Source organism: Monomorium pharaonis, chromosome 7, assembly GCF_013373865.1.
Source record: "Monomorium pharaonis isolate MP-MQ-018 chromosome 7, ASM1337386v2, whole genome shotgun sequence".
Classification (NCBI taxonomy): domain Eukaryota; kingdom Metazoa; phylum Arthropoda; class Insecta; order Hymenoptera; family Formicidae; genus Monomorium; species Monomorium pharaonis.
In genome coordinates, this window is record NC_050473.1 from 10,822,560 (window position 1) to 10,849,813 (window position 27,254).

The following is a 27,254-nucleotide window of genomic DNA, read 5'->3' on the forward strand; positions in this document are numbered from 1 at the left end:
GGTGACGTCGACCAATGGCATCTCCCGGGACCATCTGGCATCCACGTTGTTACCATTCGTGGCGGGCAACGCATTGAACGCCTCTGAGAGCGAAGTAATCACGGCGCACGAGATGTTTGGCAAGTTGAATGAGACGAGCTCGAACACGCTGATGCGAGTAATGAAACAGGCAGACAACAACGCGACGGTAAGACAATTAGTACTATTGCTAATAAAGCATTGCAACGGGCCCAAAGATAAGACGATGGAGCAAGAGAAGGAGCAACTGTTGGATGCTCTTCTGAGGATGCCCGTCAATGAGTTCAACTCAGAGGAATCGCGAGAAATTATCGCCGGCATCAACAGGCTTAACCTTTCTAATCTTTGTACGTATTGCTCTACATTTATTAATATTTAAAGTATTTTTTTTAATATTTTAAATATCTAAATTAATATATATATATATATATATATATATATATATATATATACTATATATATAAAGTATATATATATTAATTTAGATATTTAAAATTATATATATATATATATATATATAAATTAATATATATATACTCTAGTTATCTTAAAATATCTTTAAAGCAATAAGAATTTTATTTGTACAAATACAGAATATTAACAATAGCGAATACAGTATTTATTATTGTAGGTAATTTTAATCGTATATATATATATATATATATATATATATATATATATATATATATATATAGTAGTTGCAATCATTCCGAGATGTAATCAGTCACACGATTTTTATCTTATTTATGAATGGATATTATTAGCAAAATAAAGTTAATTTCGTGAACAGTTTTTATATAATGTGCGCGATGTAGCATTATAAAAATAAGAGATATCTATGAAGAGAAATAAAAACTTATTTTGAAGAATGATATCAGAATGTAATTTTAATATCAATCTTGCATTGTTAATTTATATAACATTATTATTTTCATAATATATAATAATTATTTATTTACTTAGCTCATGCTTTACTATTTGTTAGACAACGCATTAACTATCTTTATATTTTATAGCTAAACCACGAGCAACTGCTTCGTCGCGTTCCACGACGATGAGGACTCCTCGAGCGTCGTCTGTGAGACCCACGCCGTTTACGCCATCCATCACTACGTTCCGCAGTAGGACAGGACGAAAATTCCGAACGACCACCGAGAGTGCCAGCGTCATTGCCAGAAGATCGGACGACGCTGTCTCGGAAACAAATAATTCCTTGTCGGAGAACGAGGCCACCGCTTCTGACAGCCGGGCCCTCGAGCTCCTCAGGTCACTCTACACGATAGCCGCTAAGTGGGGCTGAGAAGCCGCATAATCGACGACCGATCGGAACTACGCGCGCGTCGGAAGACTCGCGGGATGAAGACGTCTCGTTCGAGTATCAGAAGACGTCCATCTGTCGATACGTCGGAGTAGATCGTTGCTGTCACACTCATCACCGTGTCGCCCATCACTCCGCTTTTGCTTAAATTCGAGGGTTCAAGCTCCGAACGGTGAATCGGTTTTGATCTCGGCCCATGAATCGATGTCCACGAACAAACAGGAATCTGCTGTACGACCGTTTCCTTGGGAGAGACATGGTGCATTGTACCTCTTGTCGAATATCGTATATTTTGTCAGAAGTCAGAATAACATTTTGGAGAATAATATTTAGTTATTATTGATTCAAGAATCCTTGCATTATTAAACTTTACTGCAATGCTATTACTGCTGTACTTACACGCAGTAGTCGAAAAGTTAGTCAAGAATCGGTATCTTCGAACTCGACTCGATAACTTGACTGCTGAGAAGTTCGATTTAACTTAGGGCCGAGATTGACACCTGCGCTCGCGGATATTAAGCATGTCGCGAATAATCGATTTCTCGGAAATGTAAATCCGAGCCGTGACTGCTTGATACCCGCGACCGTGCGTAACTCGTGTCGGTTAATATGCGGAGTCCCGATCGATCATCGATCGACAAGATCGCGATATAGTAATTAACCGGCTGTAGTCCGACGTTAAGATTATGTATTGCTCGCCGTCCTTTTTATTAAGAATAAAACATCGATCGCCTCGAAACATCGGCAACTATTACTTGAAGAAAAAAAAAAACGCCTGCCATACTTCGTCCCTCCCGTTCAACGACTTTGCGTGAACGTCTACACTCAACTTTACTCTCTCTTTCTCTCTCTCTCTCTCTCTATAATCAAAGAAGTTTGCACATATTAAGCAAGGTAATTTTGTACGTTTTACTTATGTTTATCATGCAATGATATAACAACAAAGTTTCTCTAAATGTTTCTTCCTTATATAATTTTATAGGTAATATCCTTAACTGGCTGTCGTGTAGTTACATTGCATAACCATCGAAGTATTGTCCACATGTCCGTAGTATCTGTGTTTAGAAAAAGAATTGGCTTTATTGGAAAACAATTTTGATTCGAAGGACTTTAATCTACTAAATGTATAGACGTATATGACTACGTGAAATAAGAAGCACATTTTCATTGCAGATGTAGAAGATATGAGAAATCTTCTTTATTACATTTTTTTTTTCAATTTCTAGTATATGTATTCGTACATATGTGTAAAACAGTGATTGTCCTGCATGTCAACGTAAAAAGGGGGTAAACATTTTGAAACGTTTCGCGTTCGCGCCTCTTGTAATATTGTCAGGTACATCGTCAAATTGCAACTCGTTTTCTTGTTGAATTGCACGCGAAATTGGCGGAATGTGATGGCACGTGGTGAATTGCACCATGTACGCTTATGTTTATCCGTACCGGTCGGACTCCTATATACGTGACATAATTTCAACTCTTTCCTCGCGTATCCTCCCTCAACGAGGCCACTTTTTGTCCTCTTTTGAAATTCTCAAGCGATATTAATTTCTGCCGGCAGCAGCATTTTGAATTGATATTCGACGGAATTTCCATCCAGGCTGAAACTGATCGTCGAACTATTCAGTATTACAAAAAAGACTCCCTAGAAGAGATCCGCCCAGTTTTCCCCGGCGGATCACGTGAAATTATTTATTCGCCTTCGCTGTGTTGCGATTCCTACGTACCTACGGTTAACAGTAAGTTACTTATATCTTGAAATTACGGTGTTGGTAACGTTCTCTTTCGTTTGGGCAGTTTCGAGGTCGGCGATGCGCTTCCGTTTACGATCCCGAAACGTCCAAATGGGGTTTCTAGGTCATTATTTAAGTACGCGACTTAGCGTGTAGTTGTGTATCGACTTTATGTAATATATCTTTGTACAGTATGTGAATAAATATATACAGGGCTTTGTTTATATGTGTTCTATCTGTCATGTGCGTTCCTTATAATACTTTCATAAGTGGTTTTTAATTTTCTTATTAATGTCTTTTATGCTAAAATACTATTCGGGTATGTACGAGTATGATAGTTTATTAGTAACATTATTAACACATGCATATGTTACATTTATTATGTTAATACATTTCAAATAATTTATTATATATTTAATTTGTCTTATTTGAACGGTACTTTAAAAACGTATATACAAGATTTAATATTTTAGTTTTACTGTGATTAAATATTTTGTGTTACTTGCGAATCATTTATATATGAAGTAAGTAATATTATATTATTAAATTAATAATGAATACAATAAGTAAATTTATACAATATTATACAATATTTTTTATTTGTAAAGGGCTTTGATATTTTTAGCGAATAATTCGCCATGAAAAGTTAACTGTTGAAAAGAAAAGTGTCATTACCATGAAAAGTAGAACGCGAATTATAAATCTTTAAAAAAGTAATTTACTCTTGACATTTGTGGATCGCTGCGGACGTCAGCGCGGCAACATGTTAATAACTCACGCAGATTAATGAGCGTCATTAATGTTTTTGCGACGGGTCCTCGGAAGAACGGGCACGGGGAAATGACCACGGTCGTCCAACGGTTGCGCAAACATCCAAAAAACTTCGGGGGGAGGGGGAGGGAAGGGCTTCCTTTTTGTCTTCTATATTGCGTATATATTCTGACATCCGGTGATTTGTACGCATACATGCACGGTTTGTACATTTTTGGGGATTTCGCAGTCCATACGAGAGTATGGGGCCTCGAATGCCTCAATTTAACAACTGAATTACGCGTATTTCGCAATTTGATAGATATGTATTTAACGGCATCGTAAAAGAATAGCGGCGATGATTTTTGTAACGCGTTATAAAACGCTTGAGAGAATATGCATATAATTTCAATCGACCTAATGAAGAAAACGCTAATAAAGAAGCGATCGTACCGAAGACTCGCACTCGGGTTGTAGGCCATTGCACAAATGGCTGATTAATATTTCTAAGGACGTACGCTTACCGCAGAAGAACGTCGTAAGTGTTGTAAGCAGAATCTTCTGTAACGTGGAACAGTATAAAACTATTCTACAAGGACGGTACTTTTTCCCGTTACGGTTGATCTCTCGATCACCCCCACGGTTGTTGCCAAAAGCGATAAATAACGAAGCTTTTAGGAAAAAAATATGACGGAAATATAGATAACTGGGAAAAAATAGCTTTGCAAATATTTTTATTCGGATAAAATAAATATTCAAATTTTTTTCTACAAACGGTACACCAATATTTTTTAAACAAATATTTGCAATTGTCAATTTTTAAATTAGTTTTTGTCATGAAAGTAATTATTTGAAAATTTCAGATCTTTGACTAATAAATTTTGTTGGGTATTTAGTTTGATAATTTAAAGAACAATTTCTTGATGATAACTACAAATGTAAATCAATATGAAAGAAACTATATCTAAGTTGGCCAACTTTTCAGGCATGGAGTCTTTCGGATTCAGATACCTCGTGGCGCAACTTTTGCCTTCGCTACAATGCGAATGGACATCCGCCTTCAGCAAGACCGAGATCAATTCGCCGCCTCGACGCAACATATTCAAATTAATGTCCGGAGATCGGTATCCGAATGAAGAGTTACAAGAGGCAGGAAGAAGATCGTTACTTCTTCAACATCTTGCTTTTTCCGCAAATGTAAATGAAACTACCTAATAATTATGCTTAGGCGAACATCGTATTGACTCGTGTTTAACACGCTGTAAGATTGTACCAGATGTCTTAGAAACTACCTTATTCGCACATTTACAGCACTTTACTTTTTTAAAAATATTTTTTCCCTTCCTTTTTTTAAGTTGATGCATTACGATATATTGCTTTAACAAGACATTTATTTACCTATAACTATAACCTGTCAAGATTATCTTTAAAAATCTATCGGGGGCAGATCGCTCAGATAGTTGCAAATGCACTTAAATTAAATGACGCTGCAAAGGACATGCATTCAGATGCTATATAAGATCCAAGTATCAAGTAATAATAGTTACTATCGGTATAGCTGTAATTTTATAATAATGGACGATAAGGTGCTCGTGCCAACGTACGCGAATCTCAATCTGACGTCGCTAAATCACAAGCTATTTACCTTGCGGCAAAAAACTTACGGGGAGGAAAAAACTCCATATAAAATGAGCAGAACTGGATCGATATATAATCTGAGTTTGTCGTGCGACAAATTTGGAAATCTACTTGTGGGATTGGAGAAGGTCAGGATTATCTATTTCCCGTGGAATGGTGTTGACTCGTGTCTATATTATACGCTGACCTAGTCCTTTTCCGAACAGTTAAAGCTTGCGCAAGCATTTCGCTGCGTAAGAAAAATGCACGCTTTTATTTGAAATGTTCAATTTTTTTCTTTCCTACAATCCCTTTATTATTAATTTTAAGGAATATAATTTTATTATTCGGCATTTTTTTTTCTTAAGCATTAAATTCTCTAATGGAAATTATTTTTTTATTTTTATTTAACATTGCTGTACCTTTTGAATCGGTGTCACGATCAGAAAGCTATCGATATGGAAGATACAAAAAGATCTAAAGATCTTATATTGTTTAGAGGAAAGAAACAAACCAATTTTACAAATTTTACTTATTTCTCAAATTTGCTTTTTGAGAAATGCCTCAGTTTTTGCCGACAGGGACTTAAATAATTATTTGAATAAGTTCCGGTAGATTTTTTCGATATTCGGACGATAATTCTCATTGTACAGTCCAAACGGGACATCTGGGATTGAGGCCGGTCCGATTCCGAACGTGGATCTCCCGTCTGTACAATTATCTTCGCGCTCTACTGGTGAGGCGGTAAAAGGTCGCGGTTGATGCAATCGGCCACGATATACTCTGCAGAGTACGCGGTGTTGGATTACGGCTTGTTGGCCAATTGCCAGAGCTCAATTAAGGCTTTTTAGTTTTACGGGCGCTTATCGGCCGCTCGTAACGTCAAGTAGCGTGTGGATCATTGTTTAAATATGGATCGTTGACTCGATCGCGCGCGCGAACGTTAAATACCCACCAATGTAACTCGTATAAACGCACGTACTTACTATGATAACCATGTGAGAAAACATGCCGACAATTACGATGCTATTTACCGCGCGTTCCAAAGAGAATAAGAAAAACAATACTAAGCGGTTAGCGATACTAAGAAATCCGTTTATGAAGAAAAGAAAGACTAGGCGTTTCAAGTTATTTTCTTCTTTATCTTTAAAATAATTTTTTTTCCCCCCAAAGATTTCTCGAGTTGATCTTTATACCGTGGACACAGTCTGTATGCGTGTATTGCCCTAAAGATACCAAAGCTCGACTAATTTTTCATTTAACATTCTCGTCGTGTTTATCCCAATCATCGCGTGTTAAGTGAACCAAAAGGTTAGAGCCTGCTAACCGGCTATTACAGTTAAGGATAGTATAATTTTTAGATAGAAAGATTATGATTTACATTCCTGTCGATCACGAAGAAGTTATCGGTTTTAACTAGTATTTTACTGGGACGTATTCACTTTTAAACCGATTGAAAAATGGCCACAGACAAATAGCGCTATAATAGTTTTTCTTCTGTAAATCCATATTAACATTGGTATCAAATTATTTGCTTTTCAGAAAATATGTAATTAAGGGATTTTTTTGCATTTTTCTGTAAGCCACTTCGTATATTATTGCAAGTTGTTACATACACACGCACACACTATATTATTAAAAAAATTACTTTTACAATGACTTGATAAAATTATCAAATTAGGATAAATTTAATCTCAATGCGTATTTGCGTAATCGAAACGAATAACATATAATATCGGAATATTAATAACGATAATCCGGGAGTTCAATTACACGCCTAAGGGTCGATTGTTCTATCTGAATAAACTGTGCGGTAAATTATTTAACGGATCCATTACATGTCTGCGTGTAGACGTAGACATTTATCCATTAGATATATTACCACACACTTTATCCGAAGGTGGAACAACCGGTCCTAAATGATATATACTTTGCAATGGACCACGTGCCATTTCTCCAACGAACGAATTACCGAAACGCTTTCACCGCGCCGCAGTACTTGCATACCGGCTCGGATCGCTGCCTCTTTTTAGCTGATGACATGGTGCATCTAACTCGTCGAATCTCGAGCAATCTCGGAGAAAAAAAAAAGAGGGGAATGATGCTAGAGGTCACGCGGATTAGGTAACGGCGCAAGGCGGCAATTAACCCGTGATCCTTCTCGATCACTCTCGTCGAATGCGGATGCCACGGACGATTCCGTCTACTTTGCGTATCGAGAGAGGTAAAATGAGAGCCCGTTCCGCGCGTTAGCGCATTCTCCCGGCCTCCTTCTTGATTATACCACCGCAAAATCCGAACGAGGTGTATTTCACATTACGGAGAGGAGGAGGTCCGTACCACGTACGTTTAGCGCCGAATATACTCCTTGTCTCGGGCCCACCCTATCTCGGGTAACCCAAGGCTGGGCATTCACGTCCTCTAACACATGAGAGAAACGTTCTGAGAGCGCTCGGTTTGCTCAATATAAGCCAAATAGAGAAAGCCAACGCAGTAATAATAACATTGCGATATAACGAGAGTGAGGTTTTATTTATAATTGCAAAGAAAAAATAAAATAAAATAATTAGAAACGCACGATTTCCTGTGAAACTCCCACGGGGGCACAAGAGCCGCGATTCATAAAACCAACAATTGCCTGGAAGTAATTGGATCAATGTGGTGATCTTAATTTAATAAAACTATAATAAATGACAGGGGTCCATTATTCCACCGAGAGAAAGAGAGATAAGCAATCAAAGCGTTCCTCTCGCCTTAATAATCAGATTAAAAGTCTCCCTATCTGCACCGAGGGAGATAAATCAAGTCGCAGCTGGCTTCGTTTCAGTAAATGAAATCAGAAGAGGCTTCCGACGCGCGCATGGAAGGATAAACATCGCGTCCCTTTCTCTTGAATGTGACTTAGAAAAAAAAGCGCGGGGGGGGGGAGGGGGGAGAGGGAAGAATCCTTCCTCCGGCATTATCCCGGCCGCGTCATAATTTATGCGAACAACTACGCGCGGCGATCCCGACGTTGCCCCCATCGATCATCCCGATGTCTGCTGAAGACGTCAGGAGAGGAGGTGCGAGGCATCAGGCGAAGGCTGTGCAGCGCCGAGGTTGCAACGTTCGGCTCGAACGAACAACGTGCCGCATCTCGGCGCATCTCGGCGCACACACATCTCTAGGAATATACTACGGAGGCCTATTACGGCCGGTGAAGCACCGCGCGCGCGACTTTCTCCCCAATTCCTCTGCATTCCGCCGTAGATCGCGCTCGTTAACTCTCGGTCTCGCCTCCGCTGAATCCGCCGTTTTGCCACCACGACGGCCAGGAGAAGTACCGCGACCGCACACCGGGCGCGTACCACTTTAATGGAAAGTATGTCAACTCCGCTCCGCGGTGAGGAGAGGATGAGTCCGCGATCAGATTATCCGATAATAATATCGGATAAGCGTCTTTGTTGAGCGGCGGCGGCTTCGCGCCCGGGCGAGTGCAATCGCGCGTGTCACGTCTAAGCCGCGGGCCCGTCATCGAGGGTGTCGGAGGAGAATGACGGCGAGAGTGCTCGATCGAAGATTCTTCGGCGGTGTAATTATTTATCCTCGCGCGCGGTAGCTCGCGAAGATGCAGATAACAAGTTTCGCGATGTATTTACAACTTTGCTTGCTTGGGCGGTAAATTTCATTTTTGTTCATTACTGCGAAATAAGGTCATCTGACAAATTCAATTCGCGCGAAAAATGCAAATGGGGGACCAACGTTTTACTTTCATTTTTTTTTTAATTTTATACTTTTCAGACTTAACGGGTACTTGAAACTTGGGTATGAAGGTTCAATTCAATTTATTGTAACATACGCTAAGCATTGTGTTTGCTTATTTTTATTTATTGATATTTAAAATTTAATTTTGATCGAAGCCGCAGATAATCCTTAGGAAATCTGGAGGGACAATGCGCACTTTCTAACTCCTCTTTAGGGCAGACTTAGAATCAGATTTGCAGAAAGATAACTATAATACCAGATTCAACGAGTCCGCCGAAGCGCACACGCAATCGTATGCTTTAAGATCATCGGTTAATTATATGATGACGTACACGACACTCGCGATTTACGCCGCTTCTGGTACCATTTGTTCCGGGATGTACGTTTGTGAGCGCGGTGTGTCTATTAATCAAGCTTAATAGCGATTATTCATTACCCTCTCTGAGAAAAAGAGCGTGGCGAATTTTTTTCCTGTAGAACGCATTTTTATCGTTCCAGCTTACATATCAGGAGATGATCGTACCGTGATACACAAACGACAAAAAGTCGCGGGCGATTAGAGTGAGAAGCGAGAAATGGTCATCAGCTAATGCCCGATGAGCAGAGTTATATCATCGCAGTGTGCAATCGCGGGGCAATCGGAATTTCTCTCATTAAATCACATTTCTGTATTATAGATTCCGAATGTCATATTCGCAGCGCCACGGTAATCGATAATTCCCGTTGTCGTAATCCGGGGAAAAGTGAAATCATATGTTTGCACTGTACGGAGAGGAGCGATATTGCATCGGTGCATTATTACCGTATCCGCGAGCGTGCCGGTTATACGATTGATCGCTGCTGAATCCTCACATATCGCATATATCTTCTATCGTCGTATATCGCCGTCCGTAAGACAAGTATACTATTAAGAACGATTCGTGTGATACGGGAATTTATTTTACGTGCTGCGAGTATCGAGCGTCTTTTATGATCCTCTTGTCCCTTAATGATCAACGGCACGACACGTGATTATACGCTTATACGATTTACGCAATGTTTTATGTTTGCTGAAAGAGAAATAGTTTTTACGAAGAAATCGATCGAGATTGCTTTGTGCAATTCTTCTTTTATTGTTCCACATTCTCGTTCTACAAATACCGGCAGTGTGCGGTATTCACTGATTGATATCCAATTTGTGAAAATAAATTGAGTTTATAATTGATAAGATTTGTAGAGAGGCGAAAAGAATACAAGTACTTATACTTCAATTATACTTTATATTTTTTCTCTTTTCTGATTTTTATCTCTTAATATTTTTACTTAAAGGCACACATTTTACAATATTGAAAACTAATCTTAATAATTACAGTCACAGTTTTAACAATTACAGTTATAAAATTAAAAAAAAAGAAGTAATCGTAAAGATGTACCAATTTTTAATTTCTCAAAATTTATTTGCTCGTTTAAAAGGGTATATGTTACACTATCTCTCTTTAAACGAGACATGAAAATTTATTAATTCTAAATTTAATCAATTTTCTTGAAATCAGTACCCAAGTTTATGTATTAATCTTTTTTATTCGGAATGATGGTTTTGGATGTGATTAGTATTTTTTCATTAAGCACACTCTTTAATCATAAGGCTAATATTCAAAGATTAATGAAGATTGTTTCCCTGGCCGCAACAAAACCCGCAAGACTAATCGATACAAACGCTCCCTCTTACTCTTAATAATAGTGATTTATCGCGTACCTCGACGTACGTGTGCGTGTAGATATTCATAATGAGCCCGTGATCTTTATAATATCCAAGTAAACCACGACGATCAGCACACATATCGCCCTCAATTAACACCCTCTCAGAATCTTGCATTTCACCGGTTGTAATTATATCGTAATTTGTAGAACACGAAGATAGATTCAGAAAATGAAGAAACGTACGGAATGAATCTTAATGTGAAAACCTTATTCGTTCACGTTTATTTATCACCAGCAAATTGTGTTTGACATGTTAAACGAAGCATTCTTGAGATATATATATGTATTTCATAACCACGAACAACTTACGTTGCTTAGTTTCGTAATAATGTAGCAAATTCATTTTCACGCTATCCCATTTTAAATGTGCATTTTATTGGAAAGCATAGCTTTTAATTGAACATTTCTAAACGTACGTCATTGCTTTTGTCCTGATTGCGTACCTCTAAACAATCTAATGGTAATCACTGATTCGCTGGTTCTAACGCTTTAAACACCGGTGTACCGAAAGCTCATTGCGCGACATGACGCAATCCGTTCGTTTGCTGTCTCGTAATGACCGCACGCCGAGCGCGAATTTGATGAAAACGAGCCCCACGGATCGATGGTCGCGATTTAACTACCAACGGAACGATTTGCTCGCGCTCCACTGAATTTTTCGCGTTTGATCGCGTATGAATGGTCCGTGTAACAGATCAGATAATAAGCAATTGTGCAAACGCGGTATGATAGTCATTAAAAGACCATTAGCCCACACTTCTCATACGTGCCGATGAGATATCTTCCATGTTCGAGTATCATCAATGATCGATGTCATTTACATATTGGATACACTAAGAAAATTTTTTTTTTTAATTTCCTGCACAGCTCTCGACATACCGCGGCTCTTTTAATTATCTTTAATGTACGGCCAAAGTTAATAACTCCGGCGTATGAAAAGTAATGGCTTTATTCCAAACATTCATCTTTTTTAGGTCGGATGAAGTTTATTGCATTTTACTGGAGATCTGGGCTGGAACACATTATTCTTTGAATTTCTTTGAATATTGTCTGCAAAGGATAAGGAATTCCTTTGTAGATGTCTTTCAAATTATACGAATTCTTTAGTTTTAAACAAAATATAAGAATTAAGTTATATCTTAATTGCAAAGAGCAATATATTAATTAATTCGAAGAATTTTTTTGTCTGAGACAAGGCAATAGCTGAAAGCGTGAAATATTTTTTTATATCAAGCATAAAATTGAACTCTTCTTAGGCCTAATCGGAATCCAAAATGTCAATGATTTCAAGACGTAAATTTTTGCCAAGAGATTTTGATTTCAACATTAGTTAACTGCATAATTAAACATCAACAATTAATTAAACATCCTATCGAGTATTTGCTAAGAAAAAAAAATCGACTATATTCGTCGATCATACCTAATAAATTACTATTATTAAGAGTAAGAACGAGCGTTTGCATCGATTAGTCTTGCGCATTTTGCAAGTGAGGAAGCATCTATCATTAACCTTTGAATATCCGTCTTACGATTGCAGAGGCTTCGATGGAACAGAGTGGTCCAAGTAAAAATACTTGAATAGTCTTTTAATAAGAGACTCGATCCGTGGATGAAGAAACAATAATTTTTATAGAGGATGTTAAGAATACGATTGAGGACGGTACGTCTATCCGTCTTTCCATATCTGTTCTACTTGAAGTATTGGAAGAGACCGGCGCACTTAAAATCGCTGAATCTGCAATTTACGTTAAAGTGTCCCGTTTTCTGGGTTGCATAGAACCGAGATCAATAACGGTCCGTCTTGATAAGAAGGGCGTTTCAGAGAGAGAATGGGAAGCGAGTTCCGCACAAGCGTGTACCTCTTCGTTCTTCTCCCTTTGTTAAGTTCTGAGTTACGTGGACGTCGTCGCCGGTTTGTGCCATCGGTATCGATTCTCTTGCCACATATCGTATACTCCATACGCTAGACGTTAACGGCTGAACAATATCCTCTCAGTCTCGCGACTATCTCGCCGCCGGGAGTCGTCGACTCCCGCAAATTTCCTTCGTATGCTAAGTACCTGTCGGCGCTTTTTTTTCCTCCCTCTCTCCCTCCCTCTCTCTCTCTCTCTCTCTCTCTCTCTCGCCGCCAGTGTGAACGATGACTTCTGCGGCTAGAGAGTCTCACGTAAGAACTTTAGTCACGTTCGTAAGGTTGATACATCGATCGAACGATTCGTCCCAGTTTCGCAAAGATCGGATCATGCGATGGCCGTTTCTGTGTTTGCACATCCGCCGCCGCGCTTTCCTCTGTCATCGGCGCTCTGATCTAATGTAACGGAGAAAGCGCTCTGTCGTAATATCACCGTCTAATCGCATGGATGCCTCCTTTTAGGTTCCTGGTTTGGTAGGTGGCAGGCGCCCGGATGATCGCCCGGTGCATTTATTATCGCGAGCGCGCCTCATTACGACGGCGAGGGGGAGATCGGGGGGCGGGGGGGAGATTACGCCGAATGCTCCGCAATCAGTACAGCCGCGTTTACCGTGGGCCAACAAAGCCACAGTCGAGGAAGATTCGTGGATGATATACAGGGTCATAGTTCGATCACGGCAATAAGTAATTTACATGAGCATTAAGTCAAGCTTCAGTTCGAATTCATCGCGAAATCCGCAGTCGGGTCATCGGAGCGGAACGCTCTTTGAATCGAGAATTTTCTTTCCGGACATTTCAATTCTAGGAGTATTCTCTAAGAAATTTACTCAAGAATAAAAATTTAAAGATACATTTGTTTCCGTAAATATGTAATTGTGATTAAAAGTTAGGTAACGCGAATCTCTTATTAATCAAATAGATATAAATCAGCAGTCTCGAAATCAGCAATTTCGCGATTTATATCTTTTTATCTTCTCATTCATTAGCTGTCGCTTATAATCAAAACGTGCTCGTAGATGCTACAGTTTTTTTTTCTCATTTCTGTATCGAATCTCTCGTTCGCGCCCCGAGGTCGCGACCCGTTGGGAAACGCCATTAAAGTGTGAATCAAGCCGATTCGGGCCGCACGGCGAGTGGCTAACCGACGCCGAAAGATATAAGTAACGTTTGCTCAATCCGTTATTATTCATCCGAACGGAATTGTCTTCCGACTTCTCTCCACGATTCAAATCGACCGGTTCTCCGTGCGGATCGAATTCACCGATAAACGTCGCGTCGCACGGCTGTCACGGCGCCGTCGGGTTGCACGCGGAAGTTAAATTACCTGCTTCAACAATGCGTCGAAACGGCGTGCAGCCGCGAACGACCCTGACAATGGACGGCTGCAATGACCGACCCCCACGAACCGGTTGCACGACGTTTGGAGTTGCACGCACCGATTGAAACCCGTTTGCCTTTCCGATCGTGCTCCATCATAACGTTCCCACCCGTCATCGTAAATGCTTTGACTGTGGCTATCGGCGAGTTTGCTTTGTACTTGTATTGTGATCGTATACACGCCGTGTTTCTATGCATGCCTGCAGCGATCATTCGCACCAGCGACGAAATTTTGTCGCCGACAGACTTTTTCTGTGAATTACGTATAATGAAAATAATTCTTTTTTTTTAGAACTAGACACTACAGACGCGCGCGCTATTTGACTTTTTATTTTTTACTTTAAAAAATATATTACAACAATAACCATCTATACAAATTTGACAGCTCAAAATGCAATCGCAATGACAGTTATTCTCGCAGTAAAACTACGAAGTAAAAGCGCAGCGAGAGAACCAATCAGCATCGCGAAAAAGAGGCTTCATTACATGCTTTTTCAAAAATAGGATACGTTTCACTTGACGCTCGCATTTCTTAAAGAATCTATACATAAAGCGTGCTTATTGTTACGCACGATGACTGGACAGTTTATAGTCTTACACGATATTTTGCAACAGCGGTATATTTTGCAGTGTGCACTTTTATTCACCGCATAAATCTTAAAGCTCAAAGAGAGAGAGAGGGGGGAGGGGGGTATGTGTGTGTCGATTCTCGTAGCGACCATAAGGCGAACGTTGTTCGGCCCACGATTCGTAAAATTTCCAAAGGGAAACGTACCTCGACCGAGGATCCCGCAACACGCGGTCATTTGCAATTTACAATCTACAGAAATTGCATAAATCGCCTTGCGATATTGGCTACGCCATCTGCTGCCCGCCGTTTTTCGTCCTATTTTCCGTGACGGCGGGTTTCATCGTCCGTATCGTATCACGGGGAGATGCAATAATGCAGTCGGTAGTTGAAGAGCTGACAAATTTCGTCATCGCTGCATCTCCGTCGGCGTGCCCATCGCGCGATACCCCGATGCTAAGATTCACGTGCGCGTCACGAGGTGGCCAATATAAAAAAAAAATTCGAGTGTGACTGTTATGCAGCAGATACCAAGTCTTAAAAGCTGAGTTTATCATTGACGAGCGTTTCAGGGTGTGGTTAGAATCCAATATTTTTCATCCTTTCAAGTAAAGTACTCATAGCAACCTCAAAAATTGTTTTAACACATGAAGCTTTGAAATAATTCTTGACTGAGAAAGATTATTTTAATTTCTGTTTCACAATTCATATACGTTTATCCGTAGTTATCTTTTAAGCAACGATGATTCCGTTTTAAATTGCCATTCTCTACGTAGACTCTGTTCCCGCTTCATTTTACCTTGTTTCAGTTTGCTGAGTTTTAATTAACTTATATTATGGAACGTCTTTACAAAGTAACAGATTGTACTACGTCGTAAAAACGTCACGTAAATTGCGTGTAAAATCTCGCTGTACCCTACGTGATATAATCATCTTTGAATAGGATTTTCTTCGCTTGACTGATTCGTTAGTTATCCCCATTATGCACAGGTAAAGCTCAATTACGCACGCCAATTAACTACACATACGGTAATGCCGGTCGAGAGAGAAACGAAGGTACAGAGACACACGGCGGGTGTCTGTTTCTACTTTCTCGCAACAAAAATAGCCGGCGCCGTGTGTCTACGTCGGAATCGGTACCATCTGCGAAAAGGTCGAGCTGCAAGTCAGATCTGTTAACAGGTGATCCGTCACTATCACCGCTTCGATGGTCTACTTTTCGAGCAAGATGGTCCGCGTGCCATCCAAGGTTGGCTTGTGTAACAGACCAGAGTAATTTCCAGGCTGCGCGCGCGCGGCGCCTTACCATTAATTCCTACATTTTTCACACGACCATCGCCTTGCTGTTGCACCAAATAAGTGCAAGCGAGACCATCCGCGGATAACATATATTCCACGGGACCTTCGTGGCGCGCTGACGAAACGGAAACCTCGCGTTTCGTCGTGGGCTCATCCATTATGCATTCATGAAATGTGGCTTATAATGCATTACGTTATACATTTTCAATTTGCATCGCGCTTTTATTTTGTAGATGTTTGATTATTTTAATGCCCCGGAAAGAAGATGATTTATCTTCGGCTTACTTACACCGGCACCGGTTCTGTCATCGGGAAATATTCTTGACATTTTACGGAAAAGGAGTAGAATTTTACGAAAGATACACAATTATAAAATTTACTTTTAAAAATTGTAAAATTCTTGACAATAATAATTACTAAAAATTATATTTCTTCATTAGTACTAAGTTTTAATGGAAATGAGTCTTTTATTCAATTTTTGCGTCCACATTCAATTTTTCAATTATTTTTAAAAATCTTTTAACATAAACGATGGTAGTGCAATTTATCGTGTAACTGAGGGAAAAATCTGCGATGTATCAACCGCAGCGCGAGAGATTTTTTACGTCCAGTTTTCGTTATCAAGCCATTTATGCGAACCGATTAATGTATGCAACATGCGTTTACGTATGCAGCAGCGCACACAAATTATGTTCCTAATTTGTGCGCGTTGTTAATTAGCCATTGACCTTTGTTATCTTGCCCGAAGCGAGCCGTTTTCCAGACCAAAGTTTAATTGGCTTTTGCGTACAACTCCTTTCGTTACAAACGCGCAACAGCGTCTGTCTGATTATCCGCGCGATACTACAATACTAACTGGCTGAAATTGTGCTCTGTTGCTGCAGATATACACGATCCCGACGCATATCCCGTGATTTACGCACGTCTATTTCCATCCTCCCTGATATCCTGCGTGCTATGATTAAGTGGCGTTTTTCCCTCTTCTATTTCTCTTTTCTCCTTTCCCTTCCTCTCTCTCTCTCTCTCTCTCTCTCTCTCTCTTTTTCTCTTTCTCTCGGCGGAATGACGGTGCGTCGCTGAAACAATCCGAGATGAGAACGATGTGAATAGCAGGATGAGGTATTTCGTACGACCCAGTTAGCTCTGTCAGACAATTTAAGACGCGTGAACGAACCGCAGCAGATCTCTCGCAACTCGTTTATCTAATGTAACGTCACTGCCATGGGAATCCGCAAAATCATTTGCCCGTCGAATGACTACTAGACTCGACTCGACTCAACTTGACTCGGCCCGACTTCTCCGCGCATCTCGCAGAAGACAAGAGAAGACGTTACGAAATCCACGCAACTATAAATCGCGAAACGATGATCGCACGTAGCCCGCGTATATGCGAATTTATGTAATCTCCCCCGACGCGAACGTAATTTGAAATGACTAATTATAGTAATGAGGGGAAAGGGAAAGGCAATATTTAGTAACGCGCGTGTGTGTTACTCGTCTCGCGCGGGTTTCAGTAACCCGCGGGACCTATAGTGAATAGAGACAACATAATTCTTGCAAAGGTGTTTCCTTTATTTCGCGCATAAAATATACATAATGGCATCCCACGTAGGAGTCTCAAACCATTGTTATAAAAATATAGGTATATATAATTATGTCATGCGTTGCTTAACTATATATGACAATGATACGCTCTTCGAAAGAAATCGGACTCTCATTGCTTCTTTTTCTTTTTTTTTTGATCGCGTGACAATTAGGTACTATTTTATCGAAATAAAAATTGTGCTATTTCTACTTTTTAAAGACATGATATCTGAAGTTGTTTAAGATATTATTGTAAAGATATACTTTTGTCGCAGTTTGACGTATTATAATTTACTTATAATGTATTTGCTACTGCAACCCTAGTAATATAAACTTGCAGTTCAAATTATACTATAATGAAATATGTCGCATAAGTGGTTAAGAATTAAGTTCCGTACGTTTTACAATCAATTATATTTTATTTGATAAATATAATAATTAATTGTGTTAAAAGTGTTATTATATGACACTTCATAAGGCAGAATTGCCTTAAAATATAAAACCGTGCACCTCGTAACGTTTTCACGTAATTGATTACATTTAATTGACAAAATTCTTATTGCTAACTGTATAAATATCTAAGTGCCGATGACATCCGCATGTCCGATTCATCTCTTTAATAGTACGATCATAAGTATTCATATTTTTATTAAAGCTGAATAAATAAATATGTCGCGTTTTAATACTTACAAGCTGCATGTATTCCATCAACGTCTTCGGCTGGCTTGGAAATATATGAATAGGTCAGATTGATTGCAATTTTATATAATAAATATTATATTGATAATAATATTATTGTTAATAATAGCCATATTTTTACTTCTATGTAAGGATGTAAAATATGAATTAGAATCTAACATTTATTTAATAACAAATTTAATAACATTAAAGATATTTAATCAGTAAGATTTGATTAGACGATGATGAGAATACAATCAGCATACACAGGACTTAATATTATTCACTCATAATTTCATTATAAGGTTTCCATTGATTTTTTCTTCATGCGATTTAACATGGGAAACATTTTTTGGAGATCTACGTTCTATCTTTCTAATTATTAATTACTTTTAATATGACAATGGATGGCAAATAGATATAAAAATGAATTATAATTTAATTATTTTTAATGTAATAAAATTATTGCATTTTTTTGTGTCGCTTTTTGTTTACTTTATTTTATTATTAGCTGTGCAGCAAAAACATTAAATAACAAAAACTTAATACTTGAATTTTTATAATTTAGGAAAACTATATTTTTATATTTACTAATAAAATGTTGAAAAATACATATATTTTATAATGTATTAATGATAATCTCAAAATATGTTTTATATATTTTGCATGTATATATATTTTATAAATATATATTTTATTAGTAAGTTAATTGGAAGCACATGTAAGCGACGATATCAATTACATGCGTGGAAACCTTGCAGAAAGGATGAGTAAAGGATAGAAAACGGTAAAGCATAATAATCGAATTTTCTATACGTAAAAATAAATGCAATACGAATAATCGATATCACTTAGATTACGCAAGAATAGAGGCTCGTATTTACACTCCAGTGTCATTTGGCACTAACAATGATGGGAATTATTGTTAGATGCCGACTGAAAGTTTATCTTCATGTTTATCCAATCCGCGGCGGCAAGTACTCACGATCCGGCTTCGCAGGGCCTTGCGGCTGGAATGGCGAACCCGTCTCGGGTTTTCCAGGGATACCTCCTGGTCCAGAAGGACCACTTGGAAACGATGGACCGCTTGGTCTACCGCTAGGATATCCGCCTGGACCACTAGGACCTTGTGGACGACCACCGGGTGCACTCGGGAAGCCGCTTGGACCCTGCGGACCAGTTGGTCCTTGCGGTTGTCCTGGATATCCTGGAGATGGTCCACCTGATCCCGGGTAACTCGGACCACTAGGTCCTTGAGGTCTTGTCGATGGTCCAGAAGGTCCAGAAGGTCGTCCAGGATATCCTGGCCCGCTTGGTCCTTGAGGTCCTGGACCACCAGGGCGTTGCGGACCTCCTGGATAACTTGGACCACTAGGAGCGCCTGGGCCTCCTGGATAAGTACTAGGTCCGGACGGACCAGCTGACGGACCTAAATATCCGGGTCCTGGTCGACCAGATGGATTTTGTGGTCCTGGACCGGATGGTCGTCCAGGAAAACCGTTTGTTGGACCTTGAGGACCACTTGGTCCTGAAGGACCTGAGGGTCTCCCTGGATAACCGCTCGGTCCTGACGGACCTTGAGGTCCTGATGGCCCTTGAGGTCCTCCGGGATAACCACTTGGTCCTGACGGACCTTGAGGTCCTCCTGGATAACCGCTTGGTCCCGATGGACCTTGAGGTCCTCCTGGATAACCACTCGGGGCTTGAAGCTCTCCTGGATAACCTGGACCACCAGGACGTTGCGAACCTCCTGGACCACTTGGTCCACTAGGCGTACCTGGACCTCCTGGATAAGTACTAGGTCCGGAAGGTCCCACAGGTCCTGAAGGTCTTTGACCTTGTGTTCCCATTATGGTATAGTCATAAAGATTTTCATTTAAATTATAAAGGCTTGGCGCAGAGTTACAGTCGAATTGATTCCACCATACACAAACGAAAAATTGTTGATGGAAAATTGTTCCGTTCGGACAAAGGAAATCGTAAGTCTTATTGTTGGCACATATGTGAAAAACTTGGCACTGGGCTTCTACGTCGGCATAATAACCAGGAAATTGTTGGGCATCGCAGCGAAAACTGGTCTCCGGAATTTCACTGTATATAGGATAGTCGCGACCAGGCTCGCCAGGAATAGCTGAATAGTCACCTTCGTCATATGAGCCATCATCTTCAGGAGTGTATTCTCCATGTCCTCCGGGTCCGCCAGGACTTACCGGATGGCCAGTACCTGGGAAACCGCCCGGTCCTTGCGGGCTTGGACCACTTGGGAATCCTCCTGGTCCTTGCGTTCCTGGGCCACCTGGAAATCCTCCTGGTCCTGGCGTTCCTGGTCTACCTGGAATTCCTCCTGGTCCTTGTGAGCTTGGGCCACTTGGATAACTACCTGGCCCGCTTGGATATCCTTCTGGTCCTTGCGGTCCTGGACCACTTGGGTACCCTCCTGGTCTTTGCCCTCCTGGTCTAGTACTAGGAAAACCAGTAGATGGTTTACCTGGTCCTTGCTGATCTGGTCCTGGATAACCGCCTGGTCCTTGAGGACCTGGACCACCACCAGGTCTTTGAGTACCTCCAGGATAGCCAGTTCCTGGCCTTCCAATAGGATATCCACTTCCCGGGCCACTAGGCTTCTGTACTTCACCAGGATAACCTCCAGGAGCTTGTCCGCCGGGATATCCTCCATTTGGCCCTTGTCCTCCTGGCCGACCATTGGGATAACCAGGACCTTCTGGTTTTTCTTGTCCGGGCCCACCACTCGGGTATCCAGAAGGTCTTTGTCCACTTGGAAACCCTCCTGGTGCTTGCCCAGGTCTTCCACTAGGATATTCACCGCTTGGTCCTGTTGGAAACCCCTCTGGTCGTCCACCTGGTGTACCGGGACCTGTTCCTGGTCTTCCTGTTGGTTCACCGCTCGGAAACGGAATTGATGGTCGTCCGCTAGGATATCCACCGGAAGGTCCTTGACCTGATGGAAAACTAGGCTGCTGTCCTCCTGGTTGAGTACCTCCTGGACGTCCTGGAAAACCTGATGGTCCTGATGGATAACCATTTGGTCTTCCAGGTTGTCCACCAGGAGCTCCTGGTCCTACTGGGCCTCCAGGTGCACCTGGACCACCAGGATATCCTCCGGGGGAACTTGGAAATCCTCCTGGTCTTGTACCGGGTTCTCCACCTGAAGTACCTGGTATAAGCTGGTTTGTTGGCCTAGGGTAATTATATCCCTCATCAGCCTGTAATTATAATGTATAGAGAATGTCTATTAAATCGAAATATAATTAAAACGTAACTTTTGGCAAAAAGCACATGTAGAATAACAATATAGTATAATCTATTTTCTTTTTTCTTAGTAAATTAGCTCATAATCTTATTATCAAAATATTTAATATTACACTAAAAAAAAAAATTATTAAATTGAAATAAATATTTTTTCAAATAGTACTATGTAGAAGTTTTGTAAACAATAAATAATATTTATTTTAAATAAGATATTATTTATAATTTTGAAAATGTATAATACATTTTCTAAATTTATACAAAATGTATAATATATTTTCTAAATTAAGAAAATATTATCTTATTTGAAATAAATATTATTTATTTTTTACAAAACTTCTGCTATTTGAAAAAATATTCATTTCAATTTAGTAAATTTTTTTTTAGTGTAAAGTCAAATAATACTTAATTGAAATATATTAAAAATAAAATTTAATCTATTAATGATGCAAAAACAATTATACAATGTATGATTTGTTTTAAATACGTTTACTATATATGATATTACTTTAGCATCTATTGAGTTCGTAATACCCTTGAACGATTAATTATATCAGATTTATGGATTCCGACATCGTTAGATGAAATCGTGCTTATAGAAAAATCTGAAGGAGCGTCTTCTCGTATCCTCGATCATTGTGATCGTTGTGAAGTTACAACAGTTACAGTCACGACCGATTAATATGAGAGTGCTTAAACTTGCGCAACCAAAAATGATGTTTCATAAGGTGGGAAAGAAGGAGTAAAGATGTGTTGATCGTGAAAAATTGAAATGACTGCATCGCGCTGATTTATACCGACTTTGATATATCGCTTTTCTGATTGAAAGTGAAAATAGCTTAAATCAAATAAATTAAATAAATTAATTACAAAATTGCGAGTTACATTAAAGATATATTATTCTTTTTTAATGCGATAACCTATGCTTAAGAGAGGAAGTTACGTACCTGTGATAGAGCTGTACGAGTGACAGCCAGCAAAACTGAAACATATACAAATAGTATTATTTTGGGTTAAGTACCTTGACAAATTGCGCTTTCTTTATCTTTATCTTTATGACGCAGTTGTTACAATGAACTCATTACAAATCCATCACGAAAAGGATTTTTATTATGACATCAATTATGTTACGAGTGTTAACGGGTGTATGTCGCCGATGCCGCCTCTAGTAACCGGCGCAATTCGTTTACGATGACGAGAGATTGCGTGCGAGTCTCACAGAAGAGAAATGTGTCTTGAAAAATCTCTGACATAACTTCCCGTCTAATTAATTAAGGAGCATTGTCGAGTGCGCTTAGAGCGTAGGCAGAAGAGAAGCTATGAGTTCTTCGCACGCTTGGTCGTACGTAAATCGCACCAAAAAGAAAAATAAAGGAGGATAAACGTAAAAGAAAGGGGAGAGAGAGAGAGAGAGAAAAGAGAGAGAGAGAGGGGGGGGGGAAGCGAACAGCAGCACGGATGAGCTGCAGGAGTGCGTGTGGTGTTTCGCGAGATTGTGAAGAGAGACTCCCGTGCGCGTTTTCGCAATGACACCGTCATGCCGGTCCGCGGATCACGCAAGCTACTTGTTAGGCAGATACAGAACTCTGGTTCTTGGGCATGCGAGAAGATCCAGATAGTGATCTCTTTCTAGCTTTTCAGAGTGACGTTCTTAGAAAGAAAAAGCTTTAAGCACGTTTTATTTTTTAAGTTTTTTTTTTCCAGTTTTTCTCTCGTTTGCATATTATGAAGCACAATTTATTAAAATATCGCCGAGTGCACGGTTATTGAAGATGGTGAACGTTATTATACGAATAGAAAAATTAATTATGAAAATTTTAATTAGCTTTTTTTGTATCGTAATGAATACAGTTCTCGATGAATATCTATAATTATCAAATGATTCGAACCCTTAGGCATTGACATTGATAAATTAAAATTTAGTGGTAACTTTACTTTGACATAGACTAATGGGTATAACTTAGCAGATATGATTGGCATGACCTTTGCGATTTAAATAAGTTCGTTTGTCACAGCGATCTAAAATAATCTAACATAGAAAATCATTTTTTACCGTGCTGAATGTGATTTTAGTTTCCACCTAATAATTTATTAATTGAGATTTAATTTTAAATATTAGCTTTGTATTTTTTTATTACTTATCATAAAGTTGAATTAATGATCTTACGTCGACAAAAGTAATGCCAATTGTAATAAAAGACAGTTTGAAATTGTCAAATTTTTAAGATATAGTAATTCATAAATCTTATATTAAATTTCTACAAATAAAATTTTATTTTAAAATCAATTATGCAAAAAAATAATGGCGACGCTTTCTCTCCAGTGATTTCCGGTTTCAATGAGTTATATAATTGAATTATAACACGATTAAAAGCATTATTTAAACAGTTACGATTGTCGTAAACATATGAGAATCTTTTCATATTTAAATGCACATTACAAGTAATTTCATAAACGATCTTTTTGCTTCATTCTCCGTTCGTTATTTATTTCCACACTACGCATAATTTGAGCAAAAGGCCATTTTAGGCAACAATATCGCAGTACCATTATTCGTACATCTTCCTGTTGTCGGTTGATAGCCTCGGTTTTGGTTACCTCGAAACAATGGGGCGGAGATCAAGATGCGGCCGAACCTCGCGTGATCTACGAAGATAATCCGAGCACGGTACTCGATGCATCGTTTGAGAGGATCTTTGACCGTTACGTGGTTACACTAGCATTGCACGATCGTCAGAGTATTGACGTAACTTGCCCAAGGGGAAGCCGTGGCGGAAACACGTTTTCGCTATTTTTTTTTTTATTTTTTAGGCTATAAATTTTTCTTAAGTGGCATCATAAAAAGTCGCGTTTACTTCGTATCAGTATTATCAGTTATAACAGTACGTTAAAATCTCCACTTTAATTGTCTTTATACATACACACATGCTCATATTAGTTTTTACGAGTTGCTATAATTCGAATATAAGAAAACTGCGATAATTTATACTTTATAATTTGACTTTAAAATTAGAAAAGTTCGGCTTGCTCCTGAATTATTCTTTGTTTTTCCTTTGGCTTTCCAAGCTTTACTCGCCTTTTTCATAGATTTACGATCTTGAACCGTGCTCGTTTTTAAGATTCGGAAGAAGCAAAGCGATAGAAGTTGCGCTAACACGGTACGCTGCATACACTTGACCTTTATTTTAAGTGCGGGTGATCGTAAGCGTAAAGGGTGACCCCGTAATACGTAAGTGCGTTGGAACAATACTAGCCTACGGCGCGCTGGCTTATCTTTAATTCGTTTTAATTAGAGGATGTTACGAAAAAATATCGTAGACTTTGCGTGAAGGTTCCATCGAAATTTAAAACTCATTTAGACCATAATATTGTAGAATATTTGCTTATTATGAGAACTTTAATTCGATGAAGTACTATTCAATAATTATTTCGAGGCATAAAATATTTTTAAAACACATACTGCTCTCATACTTAATTAGTAACAATTTTCTCGCGCGATTTGTTTTATTGTTTGGTACTGCAATTATAATCATTACAACTTGTCATTAAAATTTGTTTTTATAATTTAAAAAAAATCATACATGTAGTAAAAAATTTAATACAAGTTATATATTATTTTTAATTTATGCAAACTGTCGAAAACAAACTTTTTTATTATTAAATATATGAAATTAGGACATATTTATTAGGAAATTTATATTGCATTTTGTTTGCCACTATATATGATCAAGTATAGCTTTTTATATATTTTTTAGCCGTGATTTGCAGTCGGCACATGAACAAGAGGCGAGATTGTCAAAGAATGCCATACCGATTGCGTGGCGCGTCATTACGCGTATGTGAACTTATACGGTACGATAATTCGATGAACGGAAGGTAAAGTTGGCGTAGGAATTGCTTAACAATTGCTTGGAGACTTTTCATCTTCTTCGATTATCGAGACGAAGGTTATATTTGAGACACGTCACAAATTGCGAACTTTCTTTTCTCTGTCCACGACACTGCAATCTCTGCTAATCTTTCTGTTTTCTCCAGAGAAAAACCGACGAATATTGCCGCGCGGTTTCTTGCGTCGCTTTTTATTAGCTCTTCCCGTGTGCTTACTTGTTGGTATGTTAACGTAACAACCCGATTACCACATTAGATGATTGCACGAGATGAAGCCATGCGATGAATCCAATATCTTTGAATCGATATCACTTTTGTCTTACCGATACAGAGCAAGCGTAGCCGCATGTTTGCTGGCGCAAGCACCCTCAAGGAGTGGGCGAGTCTGAAAAGATAATGCAATCATCGATTCATCTGTTTTATATGTTAGTAGTTATAGGTACGTAGTTAGTGTTTAGGGATGTTTCAAAAAATGAACATTAAAGCATCAAAATTATTATAATTGGCAATAATTTTAAAAATATATTCTGGCCACAATTAAATTTTATCTAAAATTTTTTATTATTTGTTGTTAAAATATAATGATAATGAAATATAATAAAACCTTTGCACACTTACATTACATTGATTGATTTTTATGCGAATATTAAATCGGAAGCTTAAACGATAAATAATAAAGGCTTTAAACATTAAAATTAATGAATATTTCTTCATAAAATCTTTTTTTGTAAAATATGAATACTTTATTGAAATTATAAATACATACAGATATTTAATGTGATAGCGTGTGGTTTGCAATGCTAAAAGGAAAGAATTTTGATATTTTTTTTATGTTCCTTATGTTGTAAATTACTTGGTTGAGCATGCACGCTTGCTCTTACTATTATAACTTACGTCGCCCATTTTTGTATACAAGGGCTTAATGTTGAACATATTTACAAAAAAATGGAATGCCGAGAAACGCTCGAATGGAAATCACTGACCGTCTTTTGCTTTAATACACTGCGTTCGTTCTTCGTTCGATCCCCGAGTATTGCGCACGGAAAACTCGGGACCTTCGTCGGGTCATTCGTGCGTGTTATCGGTGCCACGTTGGGATATGCGCGCACAGATGCATTAGACAGGAAAAATGTAATAACGAACTCGGTTCTCGGGGTTGAACACTCGGGTCGTAACCGAAAAAAAAAAAGGGATCCGATTCGTGCGGCAGACGGGAGAACTCGCAAAGTCGAGCGGCGGACAAAAGCGCGATCGTGGGTGCCATTAGGGGGATGAAGTGGTGTCGTGTAGACTCACCCAACCGATCCGTACGTATATAAAACACACCGCAGTGCTGAGGTAAGTCAAGACAGTGACTGATGGTGGAAGTAACTTCATCGGCATATATATCCTTGGGTAGCACCCCGAGTGCTGATACGCCCCCACCAGGGATGAGCTCCCGCGCTCATCCTTCGACCTCCTCCGGATCGAGCAGCCCCCTTTTTTCCTCTGTTCCTCGGGATGCAAGGTGGGGAAGCACCGCGAAACCGCGGATGGCGATGGGATGGATCCTTTCGCGCGGGACGTACTTTTGTACTCTTAAAAATCATAGGTGCGATGAGGACATCGCTTCCGCACTGATCTCCTATAACTTATGTTGCAATTATAATACGGCTTATTCGGGCAATTTCTGTGCTAATACTCGTTTGTTTAAACAAAAAAATACAAACCTAAAAAATGTATGTGATGTTTTTCTTAATAAACAATTCTAAATACTTTTAT

At 39.2% G+C, this 27,254-nt stretch overlaps 2 protein-coding genes across 3 annotated transcripts in view; one reads left to right on the top strand and one right to left on the bottom strand.

Moving 5' to 3' along the window:
• The window catches only part of LOC105837431 (mucin-5AC), a 39,228-nt gene extending 35,935 nt beyond the window's left edge, over window positions 1-3,293 (top strand). Inside the window, 2 exon segments of the mRNA XM_036289359.1 lie at window positions 2-365; window positions 1,035-3,293. Of these exon segments, the coding sequence (XP_036145252.1) occupies window positions 2-365; window positions 1,035-1,318 (648 nt within the window). The 3' untranslated portion in view covers window positions 1,319-3,293.
• A 15,672-nt stretch (window positions 3,294-18,965) lies between these two features.
• On the bottom strand, window positions 18,966-27,240 carry LOC105837426 (collagen alpha-1(I) chain). Of its 2 annotated transcripts, XM_036290009.1 has the most exons (4): window positions 26,790-27,240; window positions 25,817-25,878; window positions 22,553-22,587; window positions 18,966-21,562 (listed from the first exon to the last, which is right to left on the bottom strand). In XM_036290009.1, the coding sequence occupies exons 2-4, from the start codon at window positions 25,839-25,841 to the stop codon at window positions 19,295-19,297; spliced, it is 2,328 nt and encodes a 775-aa protein (XP_036145902.1). In that variant the 5' UTR covers window positions 25,842-25,878; window positions 26,790-27,240; the 3' UTR covers window positions 18,966-19,294. The 2 variants fall into 2 exon arrangements, with proteins under 2 accessions (XP_036145902.1, XP_028050913.2); XM_028195112.2 differs by having other exon boundaries at window positions 25,817-27,240.
• Window positions 27,241-27,254: the final 14 nt, after the last annotated feature.